Source organism: Diuraphis noxia, unplaced genomic scaffold, assembly GCF_037042655.1.
Source record: "Diuraphis noxia isolate RWA-SAM2 unplaced genomic scaffold, SU_Dnox_SAM2 contig0004, whole genome shotgun sequence".
Classification (NCBI taxonomy): Eukaryota; Metazoa; Arthropoda; class Insecta; order Hemiptera; family Aphididae; genus Diuraphis; species Diuraphis noxia.
The window spans coordinates 28575991-28597670 of record NW_028301714.1 but is presented as its reverse complement, the minus strand read 5'-3'; the positions used below and the strand labels follow the sequence as shown (position 1 = coordinate 28597670).

General features: G+C 28.5%; 3 protein-coding genes across 5 annotated transcripts; 1 reads left to right on the top strand and 2 right to left on the bottom strand.

Annotated features, from left to right (window-relative positions):
• Positions 1-137: 137 nt before the first annotated feature.
• On the bottom strand, positions 138-7193 carry Polr1A (RNA polymerase I subunit RpI1). 2 transcript variants are annotated; one of them, XM_015523577.2, is made up of 9 exons: positions 6163-7136; positions 3380-6057; positions 2930-3049; positions 2589-2864; positions 2172-2520; positions 1984-2081; positions 1098-1325; positions 709-1039; positions 138-627 (listed from the first exon to the last, which is right to left on the bottom strand). In XM_015523577.2, exons 1-9 carry the CDS (start codon positions 6754-6756, stop codon positions 361-363), a joined length of 4941 nt encoding a protein of 1646 aa, XP_015379063.1. In that variant the 5' UTR covers positions 6757-7136; the 3' UTR covers positions 138-360. The 2 variants fall into 2 exon arrangements, with proteins under 2 accessions (XP_015379063.1, XP_089082096.1); XM_089225970.1 differs by lacking the exon at positions 138-627 and having other exon boundaries at positions 775-1039; positions 1150-1325; positions 6163-7193.
• Positions 7194-7435: 242 nt separating this feature from the next.
• CCT1 (chaperonin containing TCP1 subunit 1) lies at positions 7436-10595 on the top strand. The gene is made up of 3 exons (XM_015523521.2): positions 7436-7773; positions 7842-7970; positions 8972-10595. The coding sequence occupies exons 1-3, from the start codon at positions 7621-7623 to the stop codon at positions 10352-10354; spliced, it is 1665 nt and encodes a 554-aa protein (XP_015379007.1). The 5' UTR covers positions 7436-7620; the 3' UTR covers positions 10355-10595.
• Positions 10596-11797: 1202 nt separating this feature from the next.
• Positions 11798-21569, bottom strand: babo (TGF-beta receptor type-1 babo). 2 transcript variants are annotated; one of them, XM_015523549.2, is made up of 9 exons: positions 21086-21569; positions 20897-21008; positions 17367-17518; positions 15288-15539; positions 14991-15221; positions 14759-14926; positions 14518-14690; positions 14202-14441; positions 11798-14130 (listed from the first exon to the last, which is right to left on the bottom strand). In XM_015523549.2, exons 1-9 carry the CDS (start codon positions 21153-21155, stop codon positions 13993-13995), a joined length of 1536 nt encoding a protein of 511 aa, XP_015379035.1. In that variant the 5' UTR covers positions 21156-21569; the 3' UTR covers positions 11798-13992. The 2 variants fall into 2 exon arrangements, with proteins under 2 accessions (XP_015379035.1, XP_015379034.1); XM_015523548.2 differs by lacking the exon at positions 17367-17518 and adding an exon at positions 16943-17094 and having other exon boundaries at positions 21086-21565.
• Positions 21570-21680: the final 111 nt, after the last annotated feature.

The following is a 21680-nucleotide window of genomic DNA, read 5'->3' as shown; positions in this document are numbered from 1 at the left end:
AGATATCAAATATCTAACTATCTTGTAGTTAGATAGTTTTTATAACAAATAAAATATTTATTATTAAATGATAAAAGATTTTGGTATAATTTTTTTTTGTGTCTATTACTTTAAATCATGTTAAGCCGACATGCAGATTTATGCTTAAACATTTTTTAACTTTATTTTGTATTAGCGTAAGTGAAAAATGATTTATATAATATCAGTGTTTTCTGAATAATTGTATAATTATAGATATTTCTTATCTCGAAATAACTAAAAAGTAATACCAACAAGAATTAAAAATACATACATTATTTAAATTCTTAAAATAACAAAATAAAAATATAAGTTATTACAAATTAGTGAAACATATTTACATTATTGCCATAACAATTTAACAAGACCACTTCCTATTTGGGCTTGTTGGCCAATAATAAGAGTACTTGAAGGTGAAACTAAATTATCTTTTAATCCTCTAACTGTAGATTTTTTCAAATAATTAAGAGTAGATTCAAACGACATTTGTTGCAATGGTGATGGACAGCCGTTCATACCAACTCTGTTTAATGCCTTATACTTGCCATCATAAGTCATATAATCAGCTATTAATGATAAATGTCGGGTATCTACATTAATACCATAAACCTACATAAAAAATATTATTCTATGAGTACAAACATTGTATAGCACAATATTCTAATAACAATATTATAATAAGATACAAACCTTAAATACATTCTTAACTTCCTTAATAATAACCCTGTTAGCAGCTTCTATGCCATATGTGTTCAACATCATTTGTATATCATTACAGTATAATGAATTTAAATCTAAAATATTCGCAAACCTAAAAAGCTCAGCTACACCACGTGAACCCTCGGTTTTTAATACTATTTTATCTTCTTCTTCAGTTAAAATAGCTCTATTAATACCAGGTATTTCGTGAATTATTACTCGACCCATCAAATCTTTAAGTAATCCTGTTAAGTCAATTCTCTTGAATTCTAAAGGTATTGATACTTGAATATTTGCAAACGTATATGGTTTCTTATCACATCTATAAAAGTTTAAAATTGATTAATTTTTTTTTTTTTTTTATCAAAGTACAATCTTACCTAACATCGATTACAATTTGAGAATAATCTTTTTTATTAACAAAATCCTCACTATTTTCATCTTCTATGTTGATTTCACTATCAGATGTATTATGATTGCTTTTAATAGGTTGACCTTCTGTACTAGTTAAGTTATCACATTCACTTTGTTTTTCACTAATTTCAGCTTCTTCATCACTCTCTGGATCGTCTTCATCCTTTTCATAATCATACTCTTCTGTTTGAGCTCTAAAAACATTATTGTTTCAAAGTAAGAAAATTATTTTCAAATTAATATAAATTCAATAAAAGTTATTTATTACATACAAAACTTTTCAAACAATTATTTGATATATTACTACCATATTTATTATTGATTTCATTAAATTCACATAAATAAAATTTATGTTCAAAAATATTCCAAGATAAACACACAAAATACAGTAAATTTTAAGTTAAAAGTCAATGGCTAAGAAAGCAAAATTTATAAAATTTTGAGAAAAAAATATATTGATTTAATTATTTCAATAATATATAATGAATATGTATATTAGACGCAAAAGCGTGCACACAGTATAGTCAGGGTAGGTACTTGAATACTCTGCAAACTTTTCCCTCCCAATATTCAATATCATCATAATATCTAAGCAATAATATTAGGAGGTATACTTTAAAAATAAATTAGTTTTTACAACTTAGAGGCAAATAAGAATACAATTATTATATTATATTAATATGTTATGTATGACTACTCTGGCAAGATCTGAGCACGCTTATGATTAGCCTGATTGGGTGTATCCAAAACATTATACTACAAAATATATTTGACAACTATTAGATCAATTTTGTCCATAGATTTGATCATCATTGCTCATTATAATTAATTGTATAAATATTAAATAATCACTTTCTCTTCATGGCTGCCGAATCAAATTCACCAGCCTCTGATTCACTATCTGAATCAACTTGATTTTTAGTTTTGGTTTCTTGGGGTTCACTTTTGTCCTAAAATATTATTATTAATTATTTGTTACAAATAATAACAATAATTAACTTTTAATTATATTTGGAGTATAAATTAACAATTATACATACTAATAATGCATCTTCATCATTGTCATTGTTTTTTTCTCTACTCATTTTAAAAGCAGTCTTAGTTTGTTCAGATATTAATTCTCCACTAAAATTGTTTGACAAATTTTTAATGAACATTTTTTTGAGACTTTCTGAAAATGTGTTTTTAATGAATCTCATAACAGCTTTAGGTGTTACATGGGTCATGGATTTGTAGCAGCGATGTGGTAATAAATATAATGTTAAATCATAACACATACGTCTAACTGGATTTAACATTACTTTTTCTTGCACTTTTACTTTAGATAAAACATCTTTTAATGATATTTTAGTCATTAATTTCCTTAAAAAGTCTGCTTCATTTTGAACACTAAACAGAAATATAATTTAAACATTTTAAGTAATAAAATAAAAAAATTAAAACTAATTAAAATTTACTTTTCAGACTGAAAGAATGGTATTTCCATGGATGGAGTTTTAATAGTTTTTGTAGCCATCATTAATATCTCACGTAGTCTAGGAATACCTAGGGTAACATTCATCTCACCGCGGCCAGCAAAGTGAAAAGTATTCAATGTCATTTGTGTAGATGGTTCACCAACAGATTGGGCAGCAATACAACCTACTGGTTCACCAGCTGCAGCTGTTGCAGCCATAGCTTTGAGACGTATTGATTCTTTTGCAATTTGTTTGTCATTATCATTCAATCCATTACTTAAAAAGTTGATGATAACATTTTTAATAATATATTTTCAAACGAACATATTATAACTACTTACTTTGTATCAAAATATCTATTAATTGATGAATCCATTTTCTCTGATAATAAACCATAGTGTCCTCCAGGATGAAAAGATGCACCCACTGGATCAGGTACTCTTCTTATTGTTTCAGTATAACTATTAATGAAAAATGAAGTTAAAAGTTAATGTAATTCGGGATGTAATTCCATATTAAGCAATACAAAAATTCAGAAGTATTTGTTAATATAGTCAACTCTCGATAAATTAAACCTCAAATAAATTTTTTTTTTGCTCTTTGGCCCTAGAAATGATATGATAAAATACATTAATCAAATTTATTTTTATTCCTCTCGAGATGGAAGTTGTCGAGTGTCCAAGTTAAGTTATTTAAAACTATTTTATACAAATTCAACTAGTTTGGTTATCAATTTTTAATAAAAACAAATATTTATCCTTTAAATGGATGGTTTAAATTTTAGTACTTACGACATTTTTACATCTTTATCCATTTCATACCATTTATTGCACATTTTTAAGTCTTGCACATAACGACCGTTTTTAATTTTTGGATGTTTTTTGTTTTTAACTTTAGAAGTTTGTTTACACCAACTCAAAAATTCACTTTCACGTCTATTTTTTTTTTTGTTTTCCACTGTGGACTTGATCTCTTCCAACTTGTCATCAAGTTCTTTGTAGCATTCATCATTTCTTATTTTTTTAAGAGCTTTAAAAGAATTTACATTGCCAGCTAAGAAATCAAATTGCTTTTCTTTGAAAAAACTGCTTTTGGTAACTTCTAAGCCATCCTCGCCATACAAATACTGTACAATACTTCCATTGCTATCTCTAACAGTCATATCATAATTGACAATAAGACTTTCAAGATGTTTAACCAAACAACGTTGTAAATAACCACTTCTACTTGTTTTAACAGCAGTATCAATAAGACCTTCACGTCCTGCCATGCAATGGAAAAAAAATTCTTGAGGTTGGATGCCTGTCATAAATCTACTGCCTATAAATCCTCCAGCTTTAGGTAGTGTATCAAATGGTGGGAAACTTGGTAAAGTACGGCCAGATATCATCATAGGGGGTCTTTTACCTTCTAACTCAATTTGCCCTAAACAACAAGATATCTGTATAGTGTTTACAGTAGATCCTTTTGCTCCCGATTGAACCATAAGCTGTAAATTATTATTTGGAAATGGTTGAAGTAAACCTTTTGGAATACAAGCTCTTGTTATTTTATTAGTAAATGGCTGTAGATGTTTTTTGTAATTTCTATCAACTACTACAGGAAAATGGCTACTTTTGCTGTATGACTCAGCTAATTTAATGTTCATTGCATCTTCGTCCATATATTCAATACCAAGAGATTCCTGAGCAGCTAATGTTCCAGCAGTTTTAGATTCATCAATAGCAATTTGACGTAGATGATCAGCTTTTTCAGTCACTAATATGTCTTCTACACCTAAAGTAAAGGCGTCGCATTGTAAATATACAGTAAATAATTTACTAAATGCACTTAGTAATTGTGCTGAATACTTTCCACCATAAAGTTCATAAAAACAATGTACCAAACTGTAAGTAGAAGCCCCTATATGATTTTTGTCAAGAATTCCTGATAATAAATTGCCATTTTGTACTATAAAATTGAATTCCGATAATAAATCTGGATATTCATAATTATTTGGATTTCTCCAAAATTTTTGTTCAAGTTTAGATTTGGACTTTAGGTTTATGTATGTTTTTTGATTAAGAGGAGTCAAGTTAATTATCAATGTTGAAATAATTTGTTTACCAGACCATAACATTACTGGTTTGATGATTGCTGGAGGAACAGTCTTAATGGCACAATCAAATGAACTTAATGCTTGGTATACAAAATGCATATACTCTCTTCGAGTAAAAAAATGTCCTCTAACAGTCATCCTTACACTCGATATTATATGATCTTGTATAAGTCCACTTAATGGAGTACCATCACGAGGTACTAAATATTGGTAAACAGCACTAGCTAATTCTTTAGCTTCACATTTTGCTAATTCACTTTGAGGTAAATGAGCATTCATTTCATCACCATCAAAATCAGCATTATATGCCTTACAATTAGCATAATGTAATCTTAATGTTTTTTCTCCTTTCAAAACCTTAACTCTATGTGCCATAATACTAGGTTTGTGTAAAGATGGTTGTCGATTAACAAGCATCATATCCCCATCAATAACATGTCTATGAACAATTTGAGGACCTCTAGAATTTGGACCTTTGTAAAAAAGAGTTTTTGATAATGCTTCTCTGCGTGATTTATTTGTAGCAGACAACCATTTTACTATTCCTTCATCTGTTTCAATCATATTTGCGCCTGGATAATGATTTGGGCCATTCAATACAACTCCATGTAATCCCTTATTGTTCCAGTCAGTAACAGCAACAGGATAAGTTAATTTTTTAGCAAATTCCACAGGTATACCAATTTCATCAGTATCTAAATAAGGATCGGGTGTAATAACAGATCGTGCAAAATAATCAACACGTTTACCCATCATATTCTGACGAATAATACCAGATTTTTTTTCTAATAATTGTTTCAATCCGATTCTAGTTGATTGATCTTTACTATTATAAGATTTAAATAAATTTCCATCCAGAAGAGCATCAACACACATTTGTAAATTATGCATACCAATTTGGACTTTTTCTATGCTATCTTTTCCTTGACTTTCATTGACAAGTTCAGTAATTTCTGATGAAATTTCTTGACCTTCTTTTTGATCCTGTAATAACCATATATATTGTATAACTTTAGCTTCTCGTAAAATAGATTTGTAAGTTGAATTCCTAGGACTCTCAACTAGTTTTCCTTTAACCATTAAGTTAGGACGAATATTAGAAGGGGTAACAAGTATTTCTGACATAAAACAAACATCTGTAGGGTGTTCAATTTTCAAACCAGCCAAGACTGGCAATAAAGCACTAATAAAATGTTTTTCTTTGATCCACAGTTGTCTCATATGTTCTCTTATGTCTGCTGGAAACAAATATTCTTTACTTTTCTTTTCTTTTTTTGATTTAACCGCATGAGAAATAGTTATCGTTGAGTATGATTTAGAAATAGTTGAAAGGGGTTGTTTACAGTGCATACAACCACTCCGCCGAGCAACCTATACAAAATGCATAGTATTGAGAAATAGGTTTAAAGGTAATAGAATTTTTAATGAAATACATAGGTAGGTTATTAATTTAAAAAACAATTTAAATTTACTCACTAGATTAAGAGTTTCAGCAATGAAAGTTTGTCGAATTTCATCAGCACTTTTCACATAAGATCCATTATTCTCTTGTAAACGTTCTTTTAAATATAAATTGATAAATGTTTCTAGTTCATCAACAGACAATTTTCTTTCGTCATCTTCACATAGCCCATTTATTTCAGTAGCCAAGTCATAGGCATAGGTCAATTGACCATTATCAATGAGCTTTAATTGTGCAGCCAACAATATTGTGGTTTCTCGGGGTAACAATACGCAGTAGCACGATAAACAACTTATCTTGAGAATGTGAATGACTGCTGTGTTGAATATTGGATTGATCACTGGACATGGCAACTCGATGTGACCAAAATGGCCAGAACATGAAACGGAATTTTGATTACAAGTCGTGCACTTTCCACTGTTCATGTGAATCGGCCCGAGACGGGGATCATACAACCCTCCCTGCACAGGTTCGCCCAAAGGAGTAAACGATATGAGAGAATCTATACGTGCTACTGATAGCTTTTTTACTTCTTCTGACGAAAACATATTAAATTCCATACTGGTCGGCTTGAAAGGGTCCACATTGTAAAAATCGTGGTAAAACATTTTGAAGAATATAGATCCAACAATAATCTGCTTTGCAAAAATCAGTACAAATCTCGAACCAACCACGAAGTAGATTAACTAAACACTAAAGAAGGCCGTTGAAGGATAATTCGGTACATAAAACAAGTTCATTGATTTCAGAATAATATGTTTGTCGACATGTCGTTATTTACTATATTATAAGTATTTGGATTGCTTTTTGAAAATCACGTGCGTGAGGCCCGTGAGCCGCAAGTTGTAGATAAGAGATTTCACGATTTCATCGTGAATTTTGTATTCCATGATCTATAAATTAAAATTATTATAAAAACCTATAATAGAAAATCTCTTTTATATACTAGTCTAAAAAAACAAAATCCAAAAATAATATTTATCATAAGTACAAACGTAGATGGAAGAACTACTCAAAAAATCGTTGCCAATGATTCATGAGTTACTTTGAGAGTGATTCAAATTCAAATATTCAATAGAACAGACTATAGGATATAATTTATAAAGAAAAAAGAAATACCTTTATCTGTCCGATACTCTGATCATAGAATAATCCGATCGTGATTCGTGGGCAATGTTGGAACTACGGCCTTAGAAGAAAAAATAAGATACGAATAATGAATTGTATAATAACATGGTAAATGGTAACTCATTTTAAAGACCATAACCTAAAATCCCAATACTGTGCAGTTAGAATTAATGCACAGAACACAGAAGACAGGACGTCTGTAGTTTGTATGGTTATACACTTTTAGTTGTAATTGCAGGCTAACACTAAAAAGGTGTAGAACTGTAGAATAAATATAGGCATAAACAAAAGCGAGTCTTCTTGCTTATTCATTTAATTTGTAGTGTGAAAAGTGAAAAAAAGTCATGTCTGTTAGTGCGTTGACGGTGGCCGGTTCTAGGACGTCTGGAACACCCATCCGTACTCAAAATGTAATGGCAGCAAATGCTATTGCAAATATTGTTAAAAGCTCATTGGGACCGGTTGGCCTGGATAAAATGTTGGTCGATGACATTGGAGTGAGTAAAATATTTGTTTAGTACCTATTAAGAAATATTTTGTGAAAAACTTATGTTTATTGATATAGGATGTCACAGTAACCAACGATGGTGCTACTATTCTGAAGTTGTTGGATGTTGAACATCCAGCTGCTCGAGTTCTAGTTGAATTAGCTCAATTACAAGATGAAGAAGTTGGTGATGGCACGACATCAGTTGTAAGTATATTATGGATCACATAGAAGTTATTTTTTTGTCTGCTTTAGTTAGCAACTGAAAATACTTATTATTGTTTATAGTGAATTTATATTTTTTTATTTAATTTTTTTTTCTTATTAGAATTATCAAAACTTTTCTTGGAACAAATGGACCTAATCACGCCCTTCATTAATTTCCAATTTTCTCTTAAAAGATGTAATTTTCAACCGAGTTTTCAACGCTGATTTTGAAGCTGTTAGAATTTTTTTGTGGAAACCATTATTTTGGAATTTTTCTATTGTTCCTTTACACATAAATCAACACAGTCAATACAATTAACATATAATAATATTTATATTAATAACAATATTATCAGTTTGTTCATCATCATTTGTCCCATTAAATTAAAGCAACATAAGTATTTATAATGAATCGCTTAAAGGCTCCGGTTGCCAAACTCGAGGTCTTCTTTATTTGTTGTTGGATGGGGGCTCTGCCCCCAGAACTCTAGTGCTCCAACAACCAGCCTGAGTGTGAGGGGGGCGACCCCTTTGTGGTCGTGGGGAAGGACAACCATCCCTGCTCTTTGGGCAAATGGATCATCCTACAAATAAATTAACCTTGTTAGTTAAAGTAACACAAGTATAGTGAAACTCTTCGTCTACCAGTTCCGGGTGGTAGACTACCAAACAGTCTGAGTAAACACTCTCCTTGTATAGATAATTTAAGTAAATGGTATTAATTTTTATGATTATTTATAAAACGTGATTTTATTGTTCATCCTTTTTAAATAACTGACAATTCCAATTACTTAATATTTCATAACTAAACAACACTCATGTAATGAACATGGTTTTTAAATTCTTTTACTAGAGTCTGGAGTACCTTCTTAATAAAAACTAACAACATAATTAATATAAGTCAACAATTATAATTTTAAGAAACTGCTCATTCAATGCTGTAAAATTTTTTGATTTTTCCAATAGATATTAGTGTAACATATATTTTGTTTATTGTTTAGGTTATAATAGCAGCAGAATTACTAAAAAATGCAGATGAGTTGGTTAAACAAAAAATACATCCGACATCTATTATAAGTGGATATCGTTTAGCATGTAAAGAGTCTTGTAAATATATACAGAATAATTTAACTGTAAATGTTGATGATTTACGTCGTGATTGGTTGGAAAACGCTGCTACTACTTCTATGTCTAGCAAATTAATCATGGCTGATTCAGAATTCTTTTCAAAAATGGTGGTAGATGCTTGCATGCTTGTGAAGCGACCATCTGATAAACGTGGTGGAGTATCTGTTCCTATTAAAACCATCAATGTACTTAAAGCTCATGGTAAAAGTGCACGAGAAAGTTTACTCATTCAAGGATATGCTTTGAATTGTACTGTTGCTTCTGAAGCAATGCAAAAAAAAATCATAAATGCCAAAATTGCCTGTTTAGATTTTTCTCTTCAAAAAACTAAAATGAAATTAGGTGTACAGGTTTTGGTTAATGATGTTGATCAATTGGAAGCGATACGTCAACGTGAGTCTGATATAACTAAAGAACGAGTTCAAAAAATTTTAGCAACTGGAGCTAATGTTATATTATGTACGGGTGGTATTGATGACATTTGCTTGAAGTATTTCATTGAAGCAAAAGCTTTGGCTGTACGTCGTGTCAAGAAGGTTGATTTAAAAAGAATCGCAAAAGCTACAGGTGCGGCTTTTTTGACTTCTTTAACAAATATGGAAGGAGAAGAGACTTTTGAAAGTTCTAGTCTTGGTGAAGCTGCTGAAGTTGTACAAGATCAAATATCTGACGATGAATTAATAATTGTTAAAGGACCAAAAGCTCAAAGTGCTGCATCCATTATACTGCGTGGACCAAATGATTTCTATTGTGATGAAATGGAACGTTCCATTCATGATGCTCTGTGTGCAGTTCAGCGAGTACTTGAATCCAAATCAGCTGTAGCTGGTGGTGGAGCAGTTGAAGCTGCTTTATCTATTTATTTAGAAAATTTTGCTACATCTTTGAGTTCCCGGGAGCAACTAGCTATTGCAGAATTTGCACGCTCTTTGTTGGTTATCCCTAAAACCTTGGCCATTAATGCTGCACAAGATGCTACAGAGTTAGTAGCTAAACTCAGATCTTACCATAATGAAAGCCAAACAAGTAGTGAAAATGACGTTTATAAATGGTATGGATTGGATTTGGAAGAAGGTGAAATACGGGATAATCTTAAAGCTGGTGTCCTGGAACCTGCCATATCAAAAGTTAAGTCATTAAAGTTTGCGACAGAGGCCGCAATAACTATTCTTAGAATAGATGATATGATTAAATTGGATCCTGAACAAAAAGCTGGACGTGGATATCAACAAGCATATGATGCTGGAGAACTTTAACTAATACATATTGTTCATCAAAAAATTAACTCTAGGTTACTAATATTTTTTAATACGTTTCATATGCAATGTGCAAAGAATGATGCATATTTTATTTTGTTATTATTTAAACTATTTTCATGCATTGTAAGCTTACATAATAATAATAATAACATTCACTTTCAGATATTTATAAATGAAAAAGTATTAACTTTTTTTTTATACACACTTATGTTTAATAAAATTCATAATTTTTACTAAATTAGATTGTTGTCTGATATATCTAAAAAATTTGGATACTTGTTAATTCCTAGATAAGCTATTTATCTATTTACTTAATGCATGATATGTGTTGGAGGAGTTAAAAATTTTTAACTTTAATAAGTTTATAGTGATTCCTTATTGTTATTCTTAATAGTTGATAAGATGCCATACTCGCATTTGTTGTCTGTCTTTCAAATGTCTAACATAGAACATTTACGCTCAACAGCTCACACATCTTATTCCATTACCTTAAAAATTTGAGCAAATAGAAAGGTAATGTGTGAATAGTAAATTATAAAATGCTAAAACCTAATTATAAACTGAATTACTCTAAAAAAACTTCTCACAAAACAGATAATGTTCTTACCATCAGGTTTCATGATAGGTCTATTCACTCTAATATTTATGCTAACAGAATAAGACTTCAACTGCTGAGCATAAATTTATTATGTCACACTTTTGTAAGATAGAAAGAACAAATGCAGGTGTGGTATCCTCTAATGATTACCATTGATCATAAACACAAACTTATTAAATATAAGCCTGAATCTTTCTTTGGCTCTGTCATATATTTTATCTCCTGATGAACATGAATCAGAATAACTTCAGTCTCAGTGGCTGAAACTCAAATTTAAATTGCTATATATTAAAGAAAATTGTTCAGAATTGATTAACATTTTTTTGATTTGAATTGTATAGAATAGTTAACTAAATTATTTGCAATTATATGCATTTTTTTTTTTTTTTTAATTGCACTATAGCAACAGTTATAAAATGTTGGACAGTTCTTTCCATTGTTTGAAAAGTTGTGGAAGTTAATGGATTTTCTTCATTTTAAAAAGTACATTAACACAAAACCAAAATAAATTTAGTCTTTTGATAAACAAATACATTTTTATAATCTTGTGTTGGATAAGCTAAGAATATAATATTATGTAAAATAGGATGTTGAAGCACTGTTCATTTTTTCACTGGTTTAAGAGTGGCATAAACAAACTACATTTAAGCAGAATCTTTCTTTTTACCATTACTAAGGTAAAATTTCCCATATCAAAAATAATAATTCTGAGGGTATGCAAATTTACCATTAAGTTCTAAAAATTACCTGTTTGTTATTGTTCAAAATTGAATTTAGGGGGTATTAAACAAAATACATTGTTGTACATAGATCAGAATCTAAGATAATAAATGTGTATGCAATTGATTTTATTATGACTTATAATATGTAATAGAAATATATTTTTTATCGTAGTATACACATATCTTTAATGAAAAAAAAATATAAATTAAAACAAAACATTTTAACTCTTCAAAGCTTTCAGGCTAAAACAAGTTAAAAAATATATATTGTTGGTAGAGAGCAGTATAGTTATATGGTGGGGGTACAGTTATAACAAATACTTATTTAATAGATATATGAACTAATTTACAAAAACTAAAAATATATTAAAACAGCTTAGTGAGAAAAAAATTAAGCAATATCTTATTTATACACTTCAAAGATGTCAAAAAAAGTAAAATATATGTGTTTTGTTTAGTATAACTATCATAGACCTGTATAAAATAACATCTTGTCTATTGTTTTTTATAATTAAACAATTTATAATATCAGAAAATATTTCAAGTGCACAGCATTATGATGCCAACTTGACTTTAAGGAGTATACAAAAATTTAAAATTTATAAATTATGAGAATTATAACATCTTGACTATGGCAGACAAGTAGATACAATGATTGTATAAAATATTAACAAAAAAATAATTATCGTAAAAAAAAAAAAACTATGCAATACAAAATAATAAATAATTTATAATATTGTTATTTAAAAAATACTCTGTATAAAAAAGCTGCTTATGCATTTATGACTACAACTGTTAAAAGTCAATTCAAACATAATGCCTCCAAGATAAGAATAGCCATATATAAGTATCATTATATATGTTTAACATAATATATGTACAGTGGGTAGTATAAAATATTTAATGGTAAATTGTACTGTTATTAATCATCTAGGCTACTCTGTTTTTTTCATCTTAATTTGAGCACAAACAAAATTATTTCTGCACTCATAAGTATATAAATATTGTACACATCATCTAACAACTATCATCATTAAGCCTCACTTAACATTATTTAGGTAAATATACATACTATATATATACATTGTGTCTCAAAAATATTCAGATATTATTATATGCATTGTTACAAAAATGTATAAAAACAGTTGTCAGTTGGAAATTTAATTCATCATAATTATTCAAAGTAAAATGTATCAATAAATATTTTAAAAATAATGAATGAAATACTCGACTACAAGAAATTGAGACACTCAGTATATTTATGTACACTACTTATACTTAAATTAAACCTAATGTATATAAAATTATCTTGAATGTAGTTAAAAACTGTATGTAAGTAAACACAAAAAAAGAAAATACAAAATATTTTAACAGTTAACATAAACTCTAATTATGAGCAAATAATTATGACATTATTTTATAATTATATAAACTAGTCGTATTTAGACTCGAGTTTAATTTAACCAATAAAAACTGGAGCACAAATAAATATTTAATTCACAGTCGTATTACAAGGTTATTTTTAAAAATAAACTTAGTGCATTTTATTATCGTACATGATCAATACAAAATTTTTTTTATTTGTTATGTCAAACTCTAACTTTCAATTTTATAAAATAGTTATAATTTTTTAAATCAATTGTAAATAAGATTAAATTGGAAGTAAATACATTACGATAAACCATTTTTTATATTCATGTCATTTTACACAAAAAAAAAAATTCTTATACTAAAAAAAGGAGGGAATCAAAGTGTTTATTAGTAGTCATGTACTATGGAAAGCTACATTAATGAGATCCTAGTGGTGAACATAGGTTTTTCCAAAAAATTTAAAAAATTTCAATTTGAAAAAAAATTGGGAACAATATAAAAATATGGTTAATAACCACGCAAAAAATATTTATTTAATATAGTTTTTTATATGCAAATATAAAATATCTATTGTCCAGAATACATTTTTTTGTTTTATAGAAATTTCAATTTTGCAAAAATACCAATGCATTATTTTTAAAGTTATTTTAAACTGAAATAAATTATTGTACATAAAGTGATACAATTTGCAACACTCAAAAGTTTTGTTATGGTAACCAAGTATGATGATTACAAAAAAAAAGCATCGTTAATAAGTACGTATTAGTTATTAAATATAAAATAGTTCCTATACCATTACATTTTCGAAGAATAAAATGGCACATACAATGTTTTAGGAAACTTCATAAACTATAAAACTTAATTTACATATCCAGAAATTGTAAACATTATGTTTGTATTCTATTGGCAGCTAAAGGTTGATCTTTTATGAGGTCATTAAGTCTTTAAATATTAATATTAATATTATGACTTTGCATGGCACCCAAAGTGGCTAGAGTTTTTTTAATGCGTAATGCTGTAAGACGAGCAGATGCAGTATGGTACCAACATTCTTGCATTAATTTGCTCATTGTTTGTAAACACTAAAATAAAATAATAAAAACAAATATACAATTTTAATAAAGATAATCTTATAGTTATTTGTTTGTATTACCGGATATGCATTCCATCTCTGTGGTATAGGCGGTCGTTTCATTTCTAAACAAACAACTTTGCGCATTTCATCAATAGTAGGATCAGATGGTACACTATCATAATAAGGTAATTGATATTCTTCGTGTATATTATCAATATAACATCTTCGTGTGACTTCCCATAGTATTAAACCCAAAGCATAAATATCACCTCTTTTAAATGAATCAAAATGATTCATGTTGATTGTTTCTTCCAAAACCTTTATAATACAAAAAAAAAATAACATTAAACATCAAATTATAAATTGTGTGGATTAAAGTTTTCAAAACTATTACCTCTGGAGCCATGTATCGTTTAGTGCCTACTCTGTGGTTTAATGGTATATCTACTGTATCCATGGAAGTATCATATCGTACAGCAAGTCCTAAATCCCCAATAGCACAAGTTCCATTAGATTTGACTAAAATATTTTTCGATTTGAGATCTCGATGTGCAATAGCTGGTTTACCTAAATTTTATAAAATACAATTTGTTTAAACATACAACATAAAAAATGTTATGAAAAACGTATGTTACCTTGAGTGCCAACAATTTCCATATGTAAATGAGCAAGACCAGTTGCTATAGAGAGTGCTATACGAATCATTCCATTTGTATCTACTGTACTTCGGTTCAAAAAATCAAATAATGATCCATTTTCATGGTAATCAGTTATTAGCCATAATTGAGTCCAAGTGCCATTGTCTATAATTATGATTAATTATAATAAAAACAAATTGTATAATTATAAATATAATCAGTATTTCACCTTTATTATCAGCAGCAATAAATCCTAATATATTGTCATGTCTCAGCATCACTGTTTGGTATATCTCAGCTTCTCTAAACCATGACCTTTCTTCTCTAGATGAAAATATTTTTACAGCTACTTGTTCTCCTCGCCATTTTCCTTGCCATACTTCACCAAAACGACCTTTACCAATAGGAACGCCAAGTTGAATTTGACGAGCAATGCTTCTTTGAACCAAAAGTGGTAATCCTATAAAAATGGATACAAATTAAGCAATTTAAAATTCATGAAATGAATTATTTTGTGAATATTAACCTGATCCTGATCCACTAGTAGTCATTTCAATCATGTCTCTCAAAGAAACAGCTGCAGTTAAAATAGGTTGCTGATCAGCAGCAATGATTCGAGGAGTTCGCAGATATCTAATATTATGACGTTTATTTGATCCAGCCCAAAAATTCATTATAAGCATGACTACAAGGCATACAACACCTATTGGACCAGCTATTATAATAGCTAGTTCCCATTTGCCCAATCTCTCTTTTTTAGGGTCATTCAACGAATCATCTATATTTACACAACATTCATGTATGAATAATATCAATAATAATATTATATAGCAATGTATAATGCATAAAATATCAAGCTGAGGATTATGAATTATAAATAAGCATTATATAGTTATGTGCTTTGTTTATGTTAAACAATATGTAAAGTAATATGAATTATTTATTATCTTAAAAAAATAAAAAATAAATAAATACCTAACAATAGCAAATTTATGTTAAATTTAAATATTAAAAAAAAAAATTTTTTTCTAACCGAACCGTGACGTAATCAAAATTATTATTATTAAGAGGATGTCGCACCCACACGTATTGTTTCCATCTAATACACGTACTACATGGAAAATTTCCGTTCACTAGTTCCAATAGTGTGCTGTTAGTTTTGATATTAGAGACCCATTATCATACTTTTAGGTAAAAACATTATCTGCATTCTCTTGTTGGTTTTTACGATATTTTAATATTTAAATGAGTTATGAGTATGTAAAGTATGAATATTCGAAAATACACATAAACCTAAATTTGCCTTGTAGTATGTGTGCAAGAGGGAGATAACACATGCGGGTGCAATGTCCTCTTAAGTAATAAATTATTTACTGTTTATAAATAATTATTTCATTTTATTACTACACTTTATGAAATAACATAATTTAAACAAGTATTTTCAGGGAAAAAAATTCTAAATTACTATTTTATTTTTATTAACATTATTATAGATTTTTAATTACAATTTAATTTAAAGAAATTACATACATAAATTATTCAATAAATTGTTCAAAAGTCTCTTCATTGTGTAGAATCGTAAATATAGTTAAATTGACATTTGAACATTTATTTTATTTCTAATTCTATATGTTTTTCTTTCAATCAGAATTATAAATAGGTATCTATAAAAATAATAATGAGCATAGGTAGGTCTTTCTATGTTTGCTATTTACCTATTTATTGAACAGTTTATGTTTGTGATTGCTGTAAATTAAATATTAAATTGTTAACAAAAATCTATTGTATTGTTTAAAAAAATGTAAATAATAACTTAATAATAATAATTTTGATGACATCACAGTTAGGTTAGAAGAAATAATACAAGTTGATACATCAAAATGTCATGAAAAAATCGATCAATTCGAAAATGATATCTTAAATAGGGGTTGGCATATGAAAAATATAAAGTTTTGATGTATAAGCGCAAAATACATGAGTTAAAATAAATTTTAAGTCATAGGAATTTATGATCAATTATTCCAGTTTAATGTCCCGCAAACAGAATTGAAAGATATTTGCAGGGTAATGAGTGATAAAGCGTACCCTGTTTCTTGGGACTCACGGTATATATAAAGTATTAATTAAAATCTATGCAATAATTTAATATATTATTTTAAAAATTAAATAACATATTTCTACCTGGAAGCTTAACATGTAGTGTCGGCTTAAGATCTTTGTTACAAAAGTCATAATCTTTACAACACTCGGTTACAAATGAATCATTATGTTTTTTAGGGTAATGACATACCAAAGGTTTTTCTCGTGGGATCACTATGTTATTCTCCAAACACCTAAAACGAGCACAGTTATCAAAATACAAACACGTTAATTAACACACAGTGCCTAAATGTTAGCCTACAGTCATTATTAGTTTAGTTGACAAAAATTATTTTAAAATAACAATAATCAATTATTTAATTATTAAAAACACCCAAACAAATAAAAAAGTTAATGTTAAAATATTGATTTAAAAAGGAATTTCCATCTTTAAATATAATATTAGTTGGGAAAACCAAATACACTCAACAACAATTACAAAGGACACACAAAAGTATATATAGACCTGTAGGTTTAACTTCAACAAGTTTTGGGTATAGCCAACGATTGCAATAATCTTGATCTTGGCAACATGACACTGAAATTTGATCCAGAAACTTTCTTCGAAAACAAATATTTGGTCTTTCTGGTGGGAAAAACTGGTACTTGTGCAAACAACTTAAAGGCAATTCCCGATAAACATTATTTAAAATATACCCAATTACAAACATATTATAAGTACATTGAGTTTACATTGAGTTTTACATTTTAAATTGTGGTTTTAATGTTATACCATCTAAAACACTTAGTAGTGTAGGTTGTATTTTAATTAAGGCAACATTAATAAATTAAAAATTAAATTATGTTCCCTTGTTTTTTACACAGTATGGGTACTTAACTATACAGTGTATATGCCAGGCACGTACCTAATGGGGGTCCAGGATGTGCATGGTCCACCCCAATATGAATCTGGCCTACCCAAAGTATTCAGAGGGGCCCATTATTTTAAGTTTTCTAGGAAATACAACGGTTGCTCTTGTTATATAGTCATTTTTTTGCCTTTAGGTAAAACCATGACTAAATAGATAGGTATGATCACATCTTTACTGATACGCACATTCCCCTTCAGACCCAGTCTATTACTCAGCTCTCTGCTTCTCATTGGCTATCCATATTATCAAATTGTTCGACAGTATTCCACTTGACCTTTTTACTTCCACTGAGGCAATTTAAAAAGCAGCAAACCGGCATGTTTCAATATTTGAATTAAATTAATTAATATTAGCAAAGAAATTGTCAAATTGAATTAATAAGATGTAAACATTGTAGTATCGTAATGATATCATGTGACATGTAATAATTTCATATTATAAAATATTGGGACCAAAATTATAACGGGAAATGAAATAACGAGAACTAGTACTGATGTGATACCTATCTATTTAGTCATGGGTAAAACCTTGTGTCTTGCTTAGTTCACCCTTGTTTTTATTTTACATTGCTGTGGATCAGCGCTGGTATTTTTTAAATTTTTTTTTCATGGTTATATTATCTGGTAAGTAAGGTTAGGCGACTCCAATAATATTATTTTTTATTAGTATCAATTATCACTTTCACAGCAATCGTACAAACTTTGGCGCTTCACGCCGGTTGATCCAGCAGATGTGATTTTTTTCATGTGGTTCATGATATATTGAATGCATATTGGCTGTGGTGTTGTTTATAGTTTTGGTTACATAAGTTTTGAAAATTTTGTGAGCTGCAGCTCATGAAATTAATTTTATATATTTATGCATTCAAATTTATTATATAGTATTATTGTGGAAGCCATCTAGATTATAGGCCATTCAAATGTATTACATTGTATTATTATTGAAGCCTTCTGGACAATTAAAATTTATTATATTGTATTATTATTTAAGCCTTCTGAGACCATATATTTTGTATTGTATTAAATCCAGTTGCGGCCAAAAAATTGTTTATTATCACTTCCTTCTAAAGAATATACATATTTATGAGTGTGTATTTTTTTATTATCTTTTAGACCTTGAGGAATTATTTTTATTAAATAGATATTTTGTGGTTAATTATACTTGAATAGTTATTTTATACAGTGAAAGTTTTATAAAGTGGATAGCCATAAGGAATTGAAAAATGTCCACTATAAGGAGACGCCATAAAGAATTGGTTAGGTATACATTTACATTATACATACATTGAAATTTGTACATATTAATTTATTATTTATTATATACACAATATGTATTTATTTAAAAGAGAATATAAAAATATTTAATGTTTAAGAACAGTTAAAAATATCTATAAACTTTTTTTGAGTAATTTTTTCCTGCTCTTTGCAATGATATGAACAAGAATTGTGACAATTTATGAGAGGTAATTCTTAATTTTGGTACCAGTTTTTAGTATCCACGTCCAATATTAAGTGGTTATAACTTCTATTATGTGCATTCATTTTTGCAGGAGAATTTAAAAATGTCCTCTATTGGAAAGGGTGTTCTAGGTGTTCATTAATAAAGGTTTCATTATACACACTATATAATATAATATATAAGTTTTTTTTTGTTATTTATTGCTTTTAGAATATATTGTCAACCAGAGGGACAAGTATGCTATATAATATGTAAATAATTGAATAAACTATTAAAAACATGGCACGGTATACTAATGATTATAGTAGTGTAAACCACAACAAATTATTGAAAAAATTAATCTAAATTATTAAAGGGAATTTCATTTAAGAAAATATTTTGTGTTTGGATCATTATATTAAAAATGTAATGACTTATATTTATTTAATTATTATACAATGAAAATAAATATAAATTGTTCATAACAAAGTTACCAATCACCTATGTTCATATAGATATGAAATAGAAAAGCATGCAGATGAAAAACACAGCATAAGATAAAGTGACCATTTATTGGGCTATTGTCTCATCAAGCTTATGAAGGTCTATAATTTGAAGTATTATAGTTACAAATTTGTAAGCAATGAAAAGTTAGAACTTTAAAATCAAACTCAGTAAAAGATATATATTTTTAGAAAACTCATCAGCATGATTGGATTTCAGTATTTTTTAATTAATTTTAGGGTAACTATTCTATTATCTTTTATCACTTCATACAGGCAAATATAAACTCCCCTAAAATAAACATATTAGGGGAATTTACAAAATGTTAGGGGAGTTTACATGTGCCACTCCACACATACAGTCACACCTATGCATACAATATGACTGAATTTGTTACTGTTTTATTTCATTTATTACTTACCCTTTAATTTCAATGATATATAAATATCTGACACCTCTCTCCACCTCATCTACTTAGACATAATCCTCTTTCTCATACCATCCTCAAAACCACCAATCCTAAGTACTTGAGCTATTCATCGCATATACAATATCATCTCCTGCTTTCCCAAATAAACTTCTCGACTATTTTCTCCAAAATCTTATACAATTCTCTCTGTTTTGTTTCCACCTATCAATAGTCTTTTCTAGTACAGTTCTCCTATCTTTCAATCTGCCATTTATGTTTTTAGGTTTTCTCCAACTAACACAACATTATTTGCAACTACCTACCATAATATTCATAATTTTAAAAAAGGAATCAACCCGGGACTTATTGAGAATAATTGTTTTTCAGAAAAGTCCAAAAAGTGCCTTTAAATTGTACAGTCTTAGTTTTTTGATTCAAAACTTGTTTAAAATAAAAAAATGTATATGTTTTTATAGGTATGTTATTTAAAATTTTTAAGACAATAATCTCAGTCCTAGTTAATGTAATATAATATATTATGTATATTAAGTGTATATGATTTAATTGAATGACGAGCCAACATAAGAACAACTGGTAGTATAGAATATAGTGGCATAACTGTTAAGAATTTGAATGATTACATTATCTTTCCCTATTATGTTGTTCAGAGTTGAAAAATAACTTAAATTATTTATTACATAAATAATATAATAATATATATTGTACGACAAACATACTTCAGTATAAGTACAGATAATTAAAAATCAACCTTACCGAGATGAATGGCGAATAACGCTCGTATCTTTTGATATACTCGTGAAACAATACCCATCAGTAACACAAGTGTAGTTTGAATCAGCGCATATATCACAATAACAAGTTAAACCTGTAACAAATAATCATAATTCATTATAATAAGTATTAAGTGACAAGATTAATGACGATTATAAAAAATAATTATACCGTTTACAGAGTGACAGAATATAAATAGAAAGCCTACGGCAAGCAGCACACAAGTGTTTTTGGAAGACATTGAATATTAAATTCTTCACTGGTTTTGATTTTTAATCGTAGTTTTCAACTTGTGGTGTGATGATCGACTACAAGAGTAGGTACCTATATTGACTACATTTTCTTCTATTCCGATAAGGACACATGGTTTAAAAATTGTTCGGAAAACAACATATTTCGGATTGCATTAAAGTATATGGAGATAATCAATTTATGAAGTCGCAATATATATTATCAAAACTAAATTATTAAAAAAAACTTGTTTATAGAGAACGAAATACTATGTACACAACATACAGCACAGACCACACACTGTAGTACTGTATTCTATACAGCAAACGAGTGGCAGTGCACTAGATACTAGACAGTGCTTGAGCTTATGTGCTTGTGCTAAAGCTATACAAAAACAAAATGTTAATGAAGTTATTGAAATTAGAAATTAGGTACAAAACATACGACAGGAAATACTAAAAACCACAACCATACTATACCACATAATTGGTATATGTGGTTCGAAAAAATTCATGGAAGTAACCACTATTTTTAT

What these genes read in the sequence shown, in the direction of transcription:
- babo (XM_015523549.2), bottom strand. Translation starts at nt 21,155, where the DNA reads ATGTCTTCCAAAAACACTTGTGTGCTGCTTGCCGTAGGCTTTCTATTT. An exon ending in TATTGCTGCTGATAATAAAG is followed by an intron (nt 14,927 to 14,990) that starts GTGAAATACTGA and finishes TCATAATTATAG; the next exon opens with ACAATGGCACTTGGACTCAA. An exon ending in AGAGATGGAATGCATATCCG is followed by an intron (nt 14,131 to 14,201) that starts GTAATACAAACA and finishes ATTTTATTTTAG; the next exon opens with TGTTTACAAACAATGAGCAA.
- Polr1A (XM_015523577.2), bottom strand. Translation starts at nt 6,756, where the DNA reads ATGTTTTACCACGATTTTTACAATGTGGACCCTTTCAAGCCGACCAGT. An exon ending in AATAGATATTTTGATACAAA is followed by an intron (nt 2,865 to 2,929) that starts GTAAGTAGTTAT and finishes CAACTTTTTAAG; the next exon opens with TAATGGATTGAATGATAATG. An exon ending in AAGTTAAGAATGTATTTAAG is followed by an intron (nt 628 to 708) that starts GTTTGTATCTTA and finishes TTTTTTATGTAG; the next exon opens with GTTTATGGTATTAATGTAGA.
- CCT1 (XM_015523521.2), top strand. Translation starts at nt 7,621, where the DNA reads ATGTCTGTTAGTGCGTTGACGGTGGCCGGTTCTAGGACGTCTGGAACA. An exon ending in TGTTGGTCGATGACATTGGA is followed by an intron (nt 7,774 to 7,841) that starts GTGAGTAAAATA and finishes TTATTGATATAG; the next exon opens with GATGTCACAGTAACCAACGA. An exon ending in GTGATGGCACGACATCAGTT is followed by an intron (nt 7,971 to 8,971) that starts GTAAGTATATTA and finishes TTTATTGTTTAG; the next exon opens with GTTATAATAGCAGCAGAATT.